Source organism: Rhododendron vialii, chromosome 13a (genome assembly GCF_030253575.1).
Source record: "Rhododendron vialii isolate Sample 1 chromosome 13a, ASM3025357v1".
In the NCBI taxonomy this organism is placed as follows: domain Eukaryota; kingdom Viridiplantae; phylum Streptophyta; class Magnoliopsida; order Ericales; family Ericaceae; genus Rhododendron; species Rhododendron vialii.
Window position 1 is genome coordinate 5,094,351 of NC_080569.1, and position 14,972 is coordinate 5,109,322.

Below are 14,972 nucleotides of genomic sequence, written 5' to 3' on the forward strand. Positions count from 1 at the left end.
GACTATGTGTGCACGTGAACTAAAAGTCAAGTATATAAAGTTGAGTGTGTGAATGCTTTTAAAAGAATGTAATAGAGGGATTAATTTTGGAGTTGAAGTTTGACCATAATTAAGAGAGACTTATTTGCTTTTTCCATAGTTAGTAGTAATTAAGAGAGACTTATTTACGGTTCAGTCGTGAACAATTTTTTTATAGCAGCAATCAATCGAGATCGTCCAAAAGTGTTTTGGACGGTCTGAATTTTAATAAAACTTTTTCGAATCGTTCAAAATACTTTTTGGACGGCCGTGATTAACACCGTAAAAAACTATTCTGAAAAAGACTTTCTCAGTAATTAAATAGGGAAAGAGACCAAAAGAAAACATAATAAATATATGCAAGGTACAGACTGTAATTTAAATTCGAGGGGTAACTCGGCTGGGCTGACAAAGATTCTGATTTTGGCAATGGATTGCCAGCTCGAGTTTATCCGTGGATTTCTAGAGATTCTATTCCGTTTGACCAAAAAAAATGAAGAGGATTACTAGAGATATATCGGGTTGCTATTCTCATTGTCGGCAAACGAAATGAGAGCAGCCTAAAACTGCGAAAACGGGTTGTCGGTGCTCCTATGGGTTGAAACCATTTCCTCCTCTCTCTTTTTAAGGGGAGAAACCCTTTTCTCCTTTGTAAAACTCATTTGGTAAAATAACTGTGTAGTTTTCTTTTTTATAAATGCACTTTAAATTTTGTCTTTTTAGCGTTAGATAATTACCCATTGTATTTACTTCAAAATCTACCGAAAGATGAATTATTAAATACATTTGCAAAAAGAATGCAAAAATTATTTCCCAAATTGTTTGTGCGCGGCTTCTTTCGTACTGGCGCAAGGCACGTGCTCTCCATGTGCATTGTTACTACTACTATTTTTAAGTAGTTTTAATTTCGATGCAAATATGGTTTTTCCAACAATGTTATTACTATTTTTGTTGGTTAATGGTTGATTTCATGAGCGTCAACGGCCTACCTCATTATTGTCATATTTTCTAGGCCCTATTTTTTTTACTCATAAACCTAACAAATATTTTAGACGCTCCAGTTTTTCCATCACAGTTCCCGCCCGCCTCTAATATTTTTATATAACTCTTCACTTTATATCCATATTCAAAAGTTAGATCCCGCAAGACCGGAGGACTCGTTATTTATTATTTTTAATCTCCTGCATTATCAGTCTTGGTTTCTTTCATCGGTTTCTCTACGGTGGCCATCAAATTATATTTCTTTTATCCAATGTCGTTATACAGATTCAATATTTCATTTAAAGTTTAATATTGCACATCTCACCCTTCTATTACACTCATTTAGTTTCAAGTTACATAAATTTGTTGATGCGGGTCCTACAAATTCTACCTCATTTAATAAGAAAAAAATGAACACAATTGTACGTTCGCACCTTTACTGAAGAAATATCAACTCCCGCTTTGTTTACATCGGTACTCACTATCTCCCAATTTGTTTGCCGATCGTTCTATTCTAATCGAATGAAAAAATTGTTTACTCTATGGGAGTAATTTTTTTTTTTTTTCCATTCTCAATTTTCCGATTGGCGCAAGTGCATGAGAAGCATCAGTCCACGTGGCGTAAAGCAACTGGACAGTCGGGAAAAATTCCCCCACGTGGCCACTTCAACCCACTGCTGGCCTCTCCGTCAATACACGGTAACGCCCAACCGACCCTGAAAAAGGTCAGCGAAACGAACAAAAAGCAGGTGGACCGATCACTCGCCGTTACGCAACCCGGACGGAACTCCTCCGGCCGTTTCACGCGCTCTCTCTCTCTCTCTCTCAGCGAAACGAACAAAAAGCAGGTGGACCGATCACTCGCCGTTACGCAACCCGGACGGAACTCCTCCGGCCGTTTCACGCGCTCTCTCTCTCTCTCTCTCTCTCTCTCTCTCTCTCTCTCTCTATATATATATATATATATATATATATATATAATATCAGTGTATAAAATCTGCTTTTAACGTCTCTTGAGAGTGACAATGCCCAGGTTACCAGAAAGATACCCCACCTAAGCCACCTTCTTCCCTTGGGTATATATTTTTATTCCTTTCTAGAGAGAGAGAGAGAATTCAGAGAGAGAGATTGCACCCCAGATGCAGTGTGACTCGCAATCCCAAAACTGAATCAGCTGCACCTCACGGGCATTCCATTTCTAGAGAGAGAAACTAACAGAGAGAGAGAGAGAGAGAGAGAGAGAGAGAGCCTCAATTACGCCCCCGCTTTGCTGGAGTCGTACAACAAACACAAACAGAGAAAGAGAGATCAGAGAGAGAACATATTCGTTGTCTGTAGCTCTGTTCATCTCCCCTGCAGCGAATCTGAGTTCTCGTAAGGTGTTTTCATCGATCTCGATTTGTCATTTCTCTGAGCTTCCGAGTGGTTAAATATCTAACACTGATTAGTCTAAGATGGTTGCTATTCGTTTCCAAGGAGAATATGCTGAGTTTTGTCCTGAAGTGTATATATTTGATTTAGTTTGACTGGTTCATTTTATCGTCAAGTTTCAATCTGAGAATCTTTTGGTAGATCTGAAACATACACTGTACCAATTCACCATGTTTTCGATCAATCACAGGCCTTGTCATTTCTTGTTGCAGAGATAGATATCCTAACGGATTCGACTTGTTCTTGTCCGTAATCCAATGCCAGGTACTTCAGATTGGTTTGAGTAGTTTTAGATCAATCGATTATGAAGTGTTACATTTCTAGTGAATTTCCATATGCGATTGTTCACCTTCAGGAGAAACTTTACATATGTTTTTTTCTTTCTTTTACCCTTATAGTCTTAGAAAGTTTACTTGTTGAGGAAGATGAAAGAGGAAAGAGATCTGATCTGGAGACATCTGAGGACGAGAAGAGGAGGGCACGGATCAGATCTTTGAAAAAGAAGGCAATGAGTGCTTCGTCGAAATTTATCAGGAAACGCAGCAGTAAACGTGTTGCCCCTTGTCGATTTTCGGCAATATCTGTTGGAGATGTTAGAGATGAGAAGGAAGAGGAGGCAGTGAATGCTTTTCGACAGGTCGTGATTGAGAGAGATCTGCTTCCGGATCACCACGATGACTACCATACCATGCTGAGGTCTAGTGTATATCTTTTAAATTACATTTATCTTTCTATGAACAATGCACAAAAACCCTGTTAATTAATTGTTATGACATAGATCAGGGAAATGGAAAAATATCAGATGTGCAGTATGTAATTAAAGGTGATTTCCTTTGTTCAACTTTTGATAGTGACCTTATCATTGCGGACTTTGTAAATGCATCCAGCTCACATTAAAGCTTACAGACCATTGCTCCCCATCTCCATTTTGGCCCTCTAGTGGTAGGAAACAGAATAAGGCAACTTACATAATGACACAAATATTGAGACCGTCACGATCACGATAACCTTGTCCTGTACATGGGTGGATGGATTTATATGCTAGATGAAGGTTAGAAATCCCGACTTGGTGAAAAGTTTCAAACTTGATAACCACTCAAGGTGTCTTTCCACCTAATTGGAGTACTAATTGAGAATGATTTTCTGGTGAGTTATTTACGGCCAATTATTGGCAATGGGATTGTCTGAATTGTCTTGCTTTCTTTGATATTTCTCTCGGAAATTGTGAGTCCCTTCAAAGCTATGAGCCACAGCCATGCTTGCAACCAGAATTCAATGAAGTCACCAACACTTTGTCAATTTTGTTCAGTATATCTCTTGAACAGTGGAGGTGTTTGACTACAGGTGCTCATCTACCGCTTAATTTAAGCGGTTAGTAATTATGAGTGTACAGCCACATAGGCTGTGGGCAAGTTGGGAGGACTGAAGGGTTAGGTACTGGTGATCAATAAAAAGACAGAAAGAAGAAGAAGGGTTAGGTACCATTTTTTTACCAGCAGAAAGATTATCATTTGAAAGAGCTGTTGGTGGTGTTTGCATGGATGGAACTTATTTACAGAAAACATGATGGATTGGATTTGATGTACTGGGCTTTGTTGGCAATACTGGTTTACAAGTTACAACCAACTAAAGGAGTTCTAAATAGCATCTCCGAAGGATTGCAGATTTTCAGAACAAAGGAGGCCTTAGAATGGTTCGACTCCCTTTAGGAGGCTTCATAAATATGTTGATCTATTTACCTATTCCCTTTGCAACTCCAGAGGATAATATGGTAAAGATCAAGGCCTAGATGGGAAGACATTTGCTAGATTTTAAATCAGAAACTGAGAGGAAAGAGCATATAGGATCAAGTTGAAGGTGCTCGCTAAAAAATTGAAGAAAGCGATCACCTAGTTTTTCTCTTTATTTGGGAAAACTATTGCCAGAGGCTGCAAATTATAGATATTAGCTTCTTGTGTCCTATTCTGAAGCTTGATAGAGAATGAAAGAAGTAAGTTCAAGGTAGTTTGCGTAACTTCACGAAATGTTTCCACACTGATTGGCAATCTGTCTTTGCTTAGTTTGTGTTAGAGCTGGTCCCACATAGATTAATTATAACCTCCAAAACTAGTATATGAGTCTGGACAACCTATTTACTCATTGCCAATTGGTTTTGAGTTGGATGCTTTCATATGGTATCAAAGCTAGGCTTTTGGACAAAACTTTCTTGATTGATTGCCGCCGTTGTTTAAATTGTAAAACTTTCTCTTGTGATCTTCTTTTGAAACTTCTTTTTCCTCTTCTGTTGTTTTTACACTTTTTCCTTAGCAAACTCGCATTTGTTGCAGATTTTTGAAGGCAAGGAAGTTTGATCTTGATAAGGCTGTTCATATGTGGGAAGATATGCTCAACTGGAGGAAGGAGCATGGAGTAGACTCTATTCTACAGGTAATAGCTGTAATCTGGACTCTATTGTCACTTTAAAAGCACTAAATTCAGTGTACAAGACCATATCTATTTTGGACGAGCATCGAGGATGGGAAAATGAGGCATGAATCCTTGCTTAGGATATTAATGCTGCATGCAGCTACTTCCTAACCCTAGCCATAAGTTCTGGGTTAAAAACGCATCTGTTTTGGCTTCAGATAAACAAGCTAATGCCAAATTCGGCTATAATGTCTATTTCTATCATTGTATGTGCTACGCTTGTGTCACTTATTAGTGTCATAGTTTTATCTGGTTCTTTGGTCGTCACTTCATAATTCACCATCTAAATTGTGGGTACCTGCTTCCCCTACTTTTCCATTCCATCTCTGAGTACCAACATCTAATGCAATTAGCCTATGTTGTGTAATTAGACTCTTTCTTACTGACACTTTACAATTTTGCTGATTGACAGGAAGGATTGTCCATATTCTTTTTGTTATTTCACTAATTTTTTCCCGACCTTCTAAAGATGCCATGACACTACGATAAATTTGCAGGACTTTGTATATAATGAACATGAAGAGGTTCAGCGTTATTATCCTCATGGCTACCATGGCGTGGACAAAGGGGGGCGTCCTGTTTATATCGAAAGACTCGGTAAAGTTGAACCAAGTAAACTCATGAGAGTAACCACAGTGGACAGATTCTTAAAGTATCATATCCAGGGGTTTGAGAAGACTTTTACCGAGAAGTTTCCAGCATGTTCAATTGCAGCCAAGAGGCATATAGATTCTACAACAACAATAATTGATGTGCACGGGGTGGTCAGTTCTGACAATGCCAAGATATCCCTATGATTATAAGTTATATTATGGCTTTGTAAAATACTCATGCCTATATATTTTTAATTGTGCAGAATTGGATGACTTTTAGCAAGGTTGCACATGATCTAGTTATGCGCATGCAAAAAATTGACGGTGACAACTATCCTGAGGTGCCTCAGAGACTATAAGAAACCGATTTGAAGATGTTTTTCTTTTCAGTCCTGTTTCCGGTAAATACTGTTTGCTGATCCTTTATCTGATATTGGTTCATTCACTGCAGACATTGAATCAGATGTACATTGTTAATGCTGGTAGTGGATTTAAGCTGGTATGGAACACAGCAAGAAGCTTTCTTGATCCAAGGACAACAGCAAAGATACATGTATGCAATCTCTTTCCTTTTCTTTTCTTTTTTAAATTCTACACCTTTTAGACTTCAAAGGTCCTCAAACTGTTCATGAATGTTTGTTCACTGATCCCACAGGTGTTGGGCAATAAATTTCAGAATAGGCTGTTGGAAGTCATAGACTCAAGGTTGGTTTTCTCTCTCTTTTTTTTTTTTTTTTTGGTTCTACATGGTTAGAAGTCGGTAGTTTTGGGACTCTCATTTCAATTTGTATTTGTGTACCTGTTGTTTTGAACAGCCAATTGCCAGATTTTCTTGGCGGAACCTGTGTATGCCCGGGCGAAGATGGGTGTCTTAGATCTGACAAAGGACCTTGGAAGGATCCAGAACTGATGAAGGTAAGGTCTTTTTCACTTCGAAGCACTATAATGTCATGGAACATAAATCCTACTAATTTCCTGTTTGGATTATACCCCACCAAAGTTCATATTCCCAACCACTTATGGTTTATCTGATTTTATGATCAGTTGGTACATATCGGAGAAGCTATATATTGGAGAAAAGCTTCTAGTTTTTCTGACGCTGATGATTTAGAAGTCAAGTCTTTTTCTCCTAAGGTGGCGTGGATAGTTTAACTACACACAGCTTGCTTTCAATCACCTTATGCCATTTTGTCGTCCATTAGATGAACACTATCTCTTTCTGCAGGTTCGAAATACGGAAATAGTTTCTAGTGATTCAGGAATGGATGTAGCATTTTCTACCTATGGTGTGATGCAACCAATGCCACTTCAAGACCGAGTATGTATTATTGGCTTTTCAAATGGCCTTTTGTTAGCCAATTCAGGATAAGATATGTGCTCTCTATGTACTCTGTGTGGCCTTTTGTTATTCTTCATTCTCTTATCTTGCTCTTTGCTCCATTTTTCAGGAAAGGGTGGAGCTTATTTCTATCTCCGGCCAAGGTGAACCAGTTGGCAGTGGCGTTCGAGTTGAATATCCTGGTTCAACAAGTAAGTAATTGCCTGTATGCTTATCAAAAGAAAACATGAAGAGGAAGTGATCACTTGTATTCCTTCTATGTTTCACATATCAAACGATCCATCTGACAGTGACATCTTGCATGGTGGCTTGGAAATCTGTCTGGGTTTGGTTGGTTTTCTAGTCAAAATAAAGGCCTGGTTGACTGCTATATTGGTCATGAGACCAATGTGGCATTGCAAGGCTTATGATTTTTTTCTCACTTGATCTTCCTTAGCTTGCTTCCAGGGTAGTTAAACCTTTCCTTCACAACTAAGGCCCAAAAGAATTTGTTACGATACTCAATCACAATTTGTCACAATACTCAATCACAATTTGTCACGACTCAGTATTGTTTAAGTCGGACATTAAAGGCAGAGAATTTACATGTTCGTGTATTGTTTAAGTCGGACATTAAAGTCAGAGACTTTACATGTTCGTGATTTTGACCCATGCAGCAGATGATTTAACCCATGAGATGACACAAAGAAGGCAGCTGAAGAAACTCATAGCAGGTTTAGTGGTCAAGTACACATTCAGATTATTAGCATGTATGTATCTAGTAGTTCCTGGGTTGAGGAAGCTTTTTGCGGGGAGCAACGCGGAAAAGCAGCAGCCTAAACCTGATCTAGGATATTCAAGTTCTGAAGAGCAACACGTTTCCTGTGCTAATGAAGAGGATGTGCTCGATCCTTGTTGGAAGAGGTTGCAACATTTGGAGGCATCGGTAACTGCACTGCTTAATAAGCCTGCTAACATTCCCCGAGAGAAAGAGGACATCCTTGTTGAGTCCTTGAATCGCATAAAATCTATTGAGTATGACTTGCAGAAGACCAAAAAAGTAAGATGGCTTCTTTTATCTTCCCTAAATGCCGGGTTTTAACTTGTGTTACTGATATGTGGGAAATAAATTGTTCTTGTTTTATTTTGTAGGCGCTACTTGCAACTGCATCAAAACAAGTGGAGCTTGCTGAGTCACTGGAAACTCTAAGGGAGAACAGCATGAATGTAAGTTCCCATTGCCATTAGAAAAGTCGTAGATTAAAAACTCCATTATTTTTCAATTTCTTGGGTCTGGATTTTGTTAAATATGCAAGTCAGTTAGTTATTATCAATTTATATTTTCATGCCACCGCCATTACCGTTGGTTCAAATCTTTTTTTCTTATTCTCCTTTTTGGCCTTCTTGCCTGGAGTAAATGTTCCAATTGTATGTGAGTATATGAGCGGGGGGTTATCATATACTGGGTGGGTGACTAGAAAACCATCTTGCTTTCGTCAACCTCCTCTCCCGGGGGTGTATGTCTCATAGAATCTTGATTCACAGTGTCACACACTCACTCTCATCAACAGTTCCCAACCATGGTCGTTGTTGGACTTTTAGAGACTCTACTCCTACTTGAGCTGCTTCTATTTTCATTTCAGTCCGAACTTTTGACTTTTCATGTTACACACAATGAAGCGGCTTTTTTTTTTTTGGGTGAGTACTCAATTTTCTAATGAAACGATTTATTTCTTCACAATCGAGAACTTGTCAGAGCTAACAGAACCACCTTAGATGCCGATTGTAATGATTTCGCTTGCTGATAACAGGCACCAAACTCTTGTTTCCGAGGAAGTTGCAAGTCTTTCCCCGTCAGAAGATGACCGCTGTTTATTTGGATTCAAGTTTTGCTTGGCCTCTTTTTTGATAATTTACCCAATTTTTTTGCCGAAGTTCCTGAAGGATGTCAATAAAAGAACCCTCCGCAGGCTTCCTGTAAACTGTATAGGTAAGATATAGTCGTTTTCTATTCATTCAAGGTATGCAAGAAAGAATGCTCTCTCTCTCTCTCTCTCTCTCTCTCTCTCTCTCTCTCTCTCTCTCATATATATTTTATTTTCTCATTGCAGGAAGATGGTGGTTGCAGATGCTGGCTGGTGGGGTGTGAACTCAGAGAGTCTACAACAGCTAGTTTGGTTGGCTTGTTCTTCTGTACATAGACTGATACTTACTTAACCCTCACTTGTTTCTGATAATCAAGACACAATTTACATGGCAGAGGATGTGGATTTTTAACTATCTGATGAGATACGGCTAGCTGTTCCAAAAAAGAAGAAGAGAAACTATTTGATATGAGAGCAATTATTGTCAATAATGCTCAATTTCTCAGTTTGAACCAGTGTGTGCTTTTCTATTGTGCTCAGTGATTATGGAAGGGTGGAATGTGTTTTGTTTGTGATTAGATCTTGGATTTATATAAGAGAAATGAGAAAGAAAAAAGATGGAAAACGGAAAAATGAAAGGAGGGATTAAAAGGAGAAAAGGACTAGGAAAATCTTTATAGAATCAAAATTAGGCGTGTGTTGTATCATGTTTGTCAACAAAACCAAAAATAAAACGACTGAAACTTTTCCTAAAGCATGTCATCTACTCCATTTACTTCATAAAACCTTCTCCCATCCAGCAAACAAAAGAATACGCGGGTGGTGGTGGTTTCCGGAAACTTTTCTTAGGTCGCGCGCGTCCTTCCGCCTTCTCCCTCCACGGAGTGATCTGCAAAACAAGGCGTGTGGGCTGAGACCAGCCTCGGCCAAGTTAGTAAGTGGACGAGTAGGGAAAGTATCGTTTGTAAGTTAGGAGGCAATGCGTATCCCTTCTGGGGTTTACCCTTTGGCTTTTACAGGTAACGTGTACTTGTTCCTCAAGTTAGGCGCGCACCTGTCACATGCGCATGACGACACACGTCACCAACTCGGTTAGTGACGGCATGGTGATGTCCGGCCACCACATGGCCTCCACATACACCAATTTGAGATGCTTCCAGAAGCACCCAAAGCCTCTAGAAATATCCGAAACCGTCTGGAAGGATCACATCGCAGGTCGGCACTTCGGGTTGGGTTGACCGACCCATCGTAGGATGGGCCATGGGCTTATACCTGGACCGCCCATCTCGTTTGTCCCGTGGGTTCAATCCGTTTGCCTGTCTAGTCTCTAGCCCAATACGGGTCCAGCCCCACATAGTGTCGGGTTCGGCCCACCACAGAATCAGAATATAGCCTCTTTTAATAATTCTATTTGGGAATTGATAATGCCAAAACTCTTTTTGTTCTTGTCAAAACTCTTTTATTGTATGACTTGATTGTCATCCACTACACCACTTACTTTACAAAAATACCCCTTAAAATCGCATAAGTGCAAGGCTTGTTTTCTAGTTCCACGTCTCAAGCAAAAATGCAAATTCCATCAATTCACGAGCAACCCAAGAGCTAAATTTAGAAGACAAGCAAACAAAAATTAAACATCAATGTTTTCCTATTCCATGTTTTCATCAATTCACGAGCAACCCATCTAACAAACACGAGCTAATTTTAGAAGAATAAACATAAAAAATGATAATACTCTAGTCTTTGCACAAAAACTCCATTATGCATACTCTAGTCTTCTCACACCTTCCTCACCACAACCTGAAAATTTTAAATTTTTTTTTGATGAAATAGAGAATCAAAACAAAAATAATAATAATTTCAGTTGTATTACTTTAGTCTCCACACAAAAACTCCGTTACGCATATGTTGAACGGACTTGGAAGTAAAGTATTACTACCTGAAAATAAGAAAGAGAACATTAGATAGAGTTATCGAAGTTATGAAAAAAGAATAATTAATTTACCTCAACTTATCCATCTCTCCATTGAATAAGCTGTGAAGCTTTTGATGTGTGCAAGAAAACAAAAAGGAACATAAAATAATCCTATGGATTTCAAGGGACATTTTTTAAAGTAAGTGGTGTAGTGAAAGGTAATTAAGTCATACAATGAATTTTGGCTGGAACAAAAAGAGTTTTGGCAGAAACAAAAAGAGTTTTGGCTGAAATAAAAAGGGTTTTGGCATTATCAGCTCCCTTCTATTTTTTCCATATTTTTATAACTTTTTTTAAAAAACTACAAATCTGATATCCAAACACTACATAGTGCTAAAATCTAAAATTTGTATTCATAGGACCATAGTTATCGCAAACACACCCAATATCCCGAGAGTTTCAACTTATCTACCGGGGAGCTCAAATTCGGGAGCAGCTCCCCTTTAGTATTTAAGTGTCCAGTCTACTGTCCAGTTTAGGCTTTTGTGAGCTCATCTAGGATCCACAACAATGATCGAAATCGTTTATTTTATAGAGCTTGTCAAGTTTGTCGTATACCTAAAAACTTAGCTTGATTGAATATTGTTGAGTACATGATCGAAACATATTTGCACAAGGAAAAAAAATAGAAATTTTAAGTGTCGAATTATTTTTCTCACCCAATTTTTCTTGTGCAAATCTGTTTCAATCATGTACTCAACGATATTTAATCAAGCTAAATTTTTACATGGATGACAAACCTGATGAACTCAACAAAATGAACGATTTCGATCATTGTTATGGGCCCGATATGGGCTCACAAAGGCCCAAACTGGACAGTAGACTGGACACATATACCGGAGGGGAAGGCCTCCCCAAATTCAACCTTAGGCCCATGGTAAGCCTAGGCCTTCTTGGTATGAGCCTGAGAATTCGTAAAATTGGTCCACCACTTCCTTTTCCCCCAAAACCCACCACCACCAGACCCCAACCACCGCCCACCGCCCATATCCACCGCCACCTCCCACGCCCTTCACCAAACCCTATTAATCTTATACATCTCTCCCTTCTCTCTCTCTCTCTCTCTCTCTCTCTCCTTCCCAACCCACTGGCATCAATGGCCACCCCCTCCTCCTCGCCACCAACATCACCACAAGACCCGCACCAAAATCCCAACCCTAACCACCACCACTCCTCTCCCTCACAATCCCCTTCATCAAACCCTAGCAGCTCCCAAAACCGACTGCTCCAACCCACCTCTACTACTCCTTCGTCCAATAAAAAACCCCAGCCCTCGCTCTGGTCCCACCAAGAAACGGTCCACCTAATCGAGTCCTACCAGGAGAGATGGTACGCCCTCAAGCGGGGCCCGCTTAAGGCCAGCCAATGGGAGGAGATCGCGGTCACTGTCGCCGCCCGCTGCGGCTACGACGACCCCTCCAAGACTGCCGTCCAGTGCCGCCACAAGATCGAGAAGCTCCGCAAGCGATACCGGGCTGAGAAGCAACGGCCCAACCCCCGTGCTGCCTGGGAGTTTTTCGATCTCATGAACCGGTTGGAGCATGGCCCCTTTCCCGTCTCGGCGCGGCCCATGGCCGTGGTCCAGTACCATAATTCTGTTCCGAGAAGCCAAGATGTGTGGGAGGACGAGGAGGAGGAAGAGGAAGAGGAGGTCAGTGAAGTTAGGTATAGTGATAGGAGGACTAGGAATGAGTCGAATAAGCGAAAGCGAAAATTGAGTGGTGGTGGTGGCAGAGTTTCGGGGTATTTGGAGAAGCCGTTGATTCCTAAGCATAAGGAGAGGATTGAGAGGTACGAGAGCGAGGCCGAGGCGGGGGAGGACGAGGACGAGGACGGGGAGGAGGAGGAGCTGGTGGCGGTGGGAGGAGGGGTGGGGGAATTGGCGGCCGAGATAAAGGTATTTGCAGAGAGATTAATTAGGATGGAGCATAAGAAGATGGAGATGATGAGGGAAACAGAGAGGTACAGAATGGAGATGGAGAATAAGAGGATGGAGATGATACTGGAATCACAGAGGAAGATTGTGGATACCATTGGCAGGGCCTTTGGCTCTCATAATAAGAAGTTTAAGATGGCACAAGACAATTGAAGGTTGCTCTTTTGATTCACTTCTAATTGTTTTGCAGCAATTGATTTTGTTTTCCCCCTAAATAATTGCAGCATAGAGTGTTTTGATTTTTGTTTTAGTATTGGTTTTAGATGGGTTTGCTATAGGGTTGTATAGTGAAGATTAGAAGTAACTTTTTCTCAGTAATGTTATTCGGTTCAAGAATTCACTGAGATCAGTTCTTTGGGTTGATATTTCTGAAACATTGTTCTTTTACCAATTGGTTTAAGGCATTGAAGTACAGTGCAGGAAATAGTAGAGATTGGCATTAGGATTTTTCCTGCATCCATGAACATCAAAGCTTCCCTAGAGATGTTCAAGTTTCTGTAACCTAAGCCAAGTTTGGCATATGTTGGCATCGGAATAATATGTATTTGAACCGAATGTGTACTGATTTTGCTGGAAATTTTGCTTGGTTATTGACTTATTGTTATTTGGAACGAGGCCACTGGTTAGCCTTTTATTCTTTGATCATGATGTATGTGTGTACGTTATGCTTCAACTGTTGTTTCTTCCACTTGTTTTTGTTCTCCCCATAGACCTACATAAGGATTCTACCATTTCGTTGGCAGGAAATCCTTGTTTGAACTTTGAATAACTGAACAATAGAAGCCTGTTGCTGTTGAATGTCATTTATAACCTTTCTGTCAATTTGTGTTGCCACTGCAAGTCTGCAACACGTGAGGAAGGTACTTTTTTTTGACGACCATAGCCCAACAGGATGTAGTTTCCGTACCAAACCTCCTATCTGCGCTTGGAGTTGCATACCTCTTTATGAGCTGAGGTATCTGAGACCTTAGCCACTTGCCAGCTTCCATTTTACTAGTTAGTGATTAGTTGGACTATGTATTACTCTCTAGAGCGAAAGAAAGATGTGCCTAATGTTGGATACTTTTCTTTCTGATTTCTCTGCTATACTAAGTGATGCCTCCCGTAGTTTCTTCTTGTGAACCACAATCGGTGGTATGACTTACGATTTCTCCCTCCTGCAACAATGTTCTTTCTCCAACGACCATCTTTTTGGTGCTTCATGTACAAATAGCTTCTCCTGCTAGTGCTGCCTTTAGGATGGTGCTTTGAGTGTGTCTTTTTGTAATGAGAGGTATCCAGAAACTACATCCTCAGACAACAGATCTCTGCGACCGGTGACATATTTGTGTCTTTATGCGCTAAACGCATCTTTGTTTGTTAGGCTTGGGCCTCTTGGTTTGTGTAAATGCTGCTTTAAATTCCCTATTTTCGAGAAACAAGAAAAACCATTGGTTCTCGAATTGGTTTTTAACCTTCTCATGTTATCAACACCACTAATCCATCTTCATCCAATCCTCACTTCTTACAGGCTTATGTTTTGAGCTATTTTAAGGGGTCTAAGAGCATCTCCAATGGTTCTGAATTTTTTGGCTTGCCAAGTGTTATTTGGTCAAAATTTGACGGAAGTGCTCCGATGGTGCTAAAGTAATTATTTGAGCGCTCCACTTTGCAGTTGTTGAATCACACACACATATCATAGTTATGCTCCTTATGGAATTGCCCTCTGATTCCCCGTTAGAGGAGAGAATTTTGGTCTTGAAGTCAAAATATTGGTCTTGAAGTCAAAATATTTGACTTTGGCTTCCAAAATGGCTTCACATTGGAGATGCTCTAATTTGTCCACTGTCCAGTTTGTTCTGTTCGGCCTTTCTACTTCTTCCATAGTACTGCTTTTTTTCCCCGCTATGCACTGATGGATTCTTCAACGCCAAAGGGATAATTCAAAGGGAAACTAAGTAAAGTGTGGCTTGGGAATGTCTCAAGTAAAGTGTTTGATAGGAGAGAGGGCCTAGTTTTTTTTTTTTTTTTTTGGAAGTGTTAAACGTGCGGCCCACTGCCATGTCAGCGAGCAGTGACCGTGAGCGGTGGTGGGCGTAGACTTATTGATGTCTTAAAATCTCAGTTTTTGTCATAAAATTGTTGTCACGAATAAATTTGTTGAAGCTTTTGTAGTGCGCTTCATAAAGTGATTCTTCCCTTCTCAAATTTTATCTCTCGGCAGAAGGGAATTCTTTCCTCCGAATTGAGCAATTAGAAAAGTGACAAAGGACACCCATATTCTGAATTTTATCACTTCTACTTCACTTCTAATGTTTGCTCTTGTTTTGTATGGGATAATGCGTCCTTTTAACTTATGATGATTAATGGCATTATTCCTTTGTCTCGATGTCTATATCCTTTGGGTTTT

At 40.0% G+C, this 14,972-nt stretch overlaps 2 protein-coding genes across 7 annotated transcripts; both read left to right on the forward strand.

The window, feature by feature from the left end:
- Nucleotides 1–1,975: 1,975 nt before the first annotated feature.
- LOC131313649 (phosphatidylinositol/phosphatidylcholine transfer protein SFH9) lies at nucleotides 1,976–9,187 on the forward strand. 6 transcript variants are annotated; one of them, XM_058342081.1, is made up of 15 exons: nucleotides 1,976–2,378; nucleotides 2,643–2,694; nucleotides 2,829–3,126; nucleotides 4,758–4,857; nucleotides 5,394–5,660; nucleotides 5,753–5,830; nucleotides 5,941–6,042; nucleotides 6,145–6,194; nucleotides 6,305–6,404; nucleotides 6,534–6,623; nucleotides 6,715–6,807; nucleotides 6,938–7,019; nucleotides 7,488–7,867; nucleotides 7,960–8,034; nucleotides 8,919–9,187. In XM_058342081.1, exons 2-15 carry the CDS (start codon nucleotides 2,688–2,690, stop codon nucleotides 9,006–9,008), a joined length of 1,812 nt encoding a protein of 603 aa, XP_058198064.1. In that variant the 5' UTR covers nucleotides 1,976–2,378; nucleotides 2,643–2,687; the 3' UTR covers nucleotides 9,009–9,187. The 6 variants fall into 6 exon arrangements, with proteins under 6 accessions (XP_058198064.1, XP_058198061.1, XP_058198063.1 ...); XM_058342078.1 differs by having other exon boundaries at nucleotides 1,977–2,373; nucleotides 2,621–2,694; nucleotides 7,485–7,867; XM_058342080.1 differs by having other exon boundaries at nucleotides 1,977–2,373; nucleotides 7,485–7,867.
- Nucleotides 9,188–11,467: 2,280 nt separating this feature from the next.
- On the forward strand, nucleotides 11,468–12,919 carry LOC131313650 (trihelix transcription factor ENAP1). The gene has a single exon (XM_058342083.1). It carries the CDS (start codon nucleotides 11,522–11,524, stop codon nucleotides 12,734–12,736), a length of 1,215 nt encoding a protein of 404 aa, XP_058198066.1. The 5' UTR covers nucleotides 11,468–11,521; the 3' UTR covers nucleotides 12,737–12,919.
- Nucleotides 12,920–14,972: the final 2,053 nt, after the last annotated feature.

What these genes read in the sequence shown, in the direction of transcription:
- LOC131313649 (XM_058342078.1), top strand. An exon ending in TTGGAAGTCATAGACTCAAG is followed by an intron (nt 6,195 to 6,304) that starts GTTGGTTTTCTC and finishes TGTTTTGAACAG; the next exon opens with CCAATTGCCAGATTTTCTTG. An exon ending in CAATGCCACTTCAAGACCGA is followed by an intron (nt 6,808 to 6,937) that starts GTATGTATTATT and finishes TCCATTTTTCAG; the next exon opens with GAAAGGGTGGAGCTTATTTC.
- LOC131313650 (XM_058342083.1), top strand. Translation starts at nt 11,522, where the DNA reads ATGGTAAGCCTAGGCCTTCTTGGTATGAGCCTGAGAATTCGTAAAATT.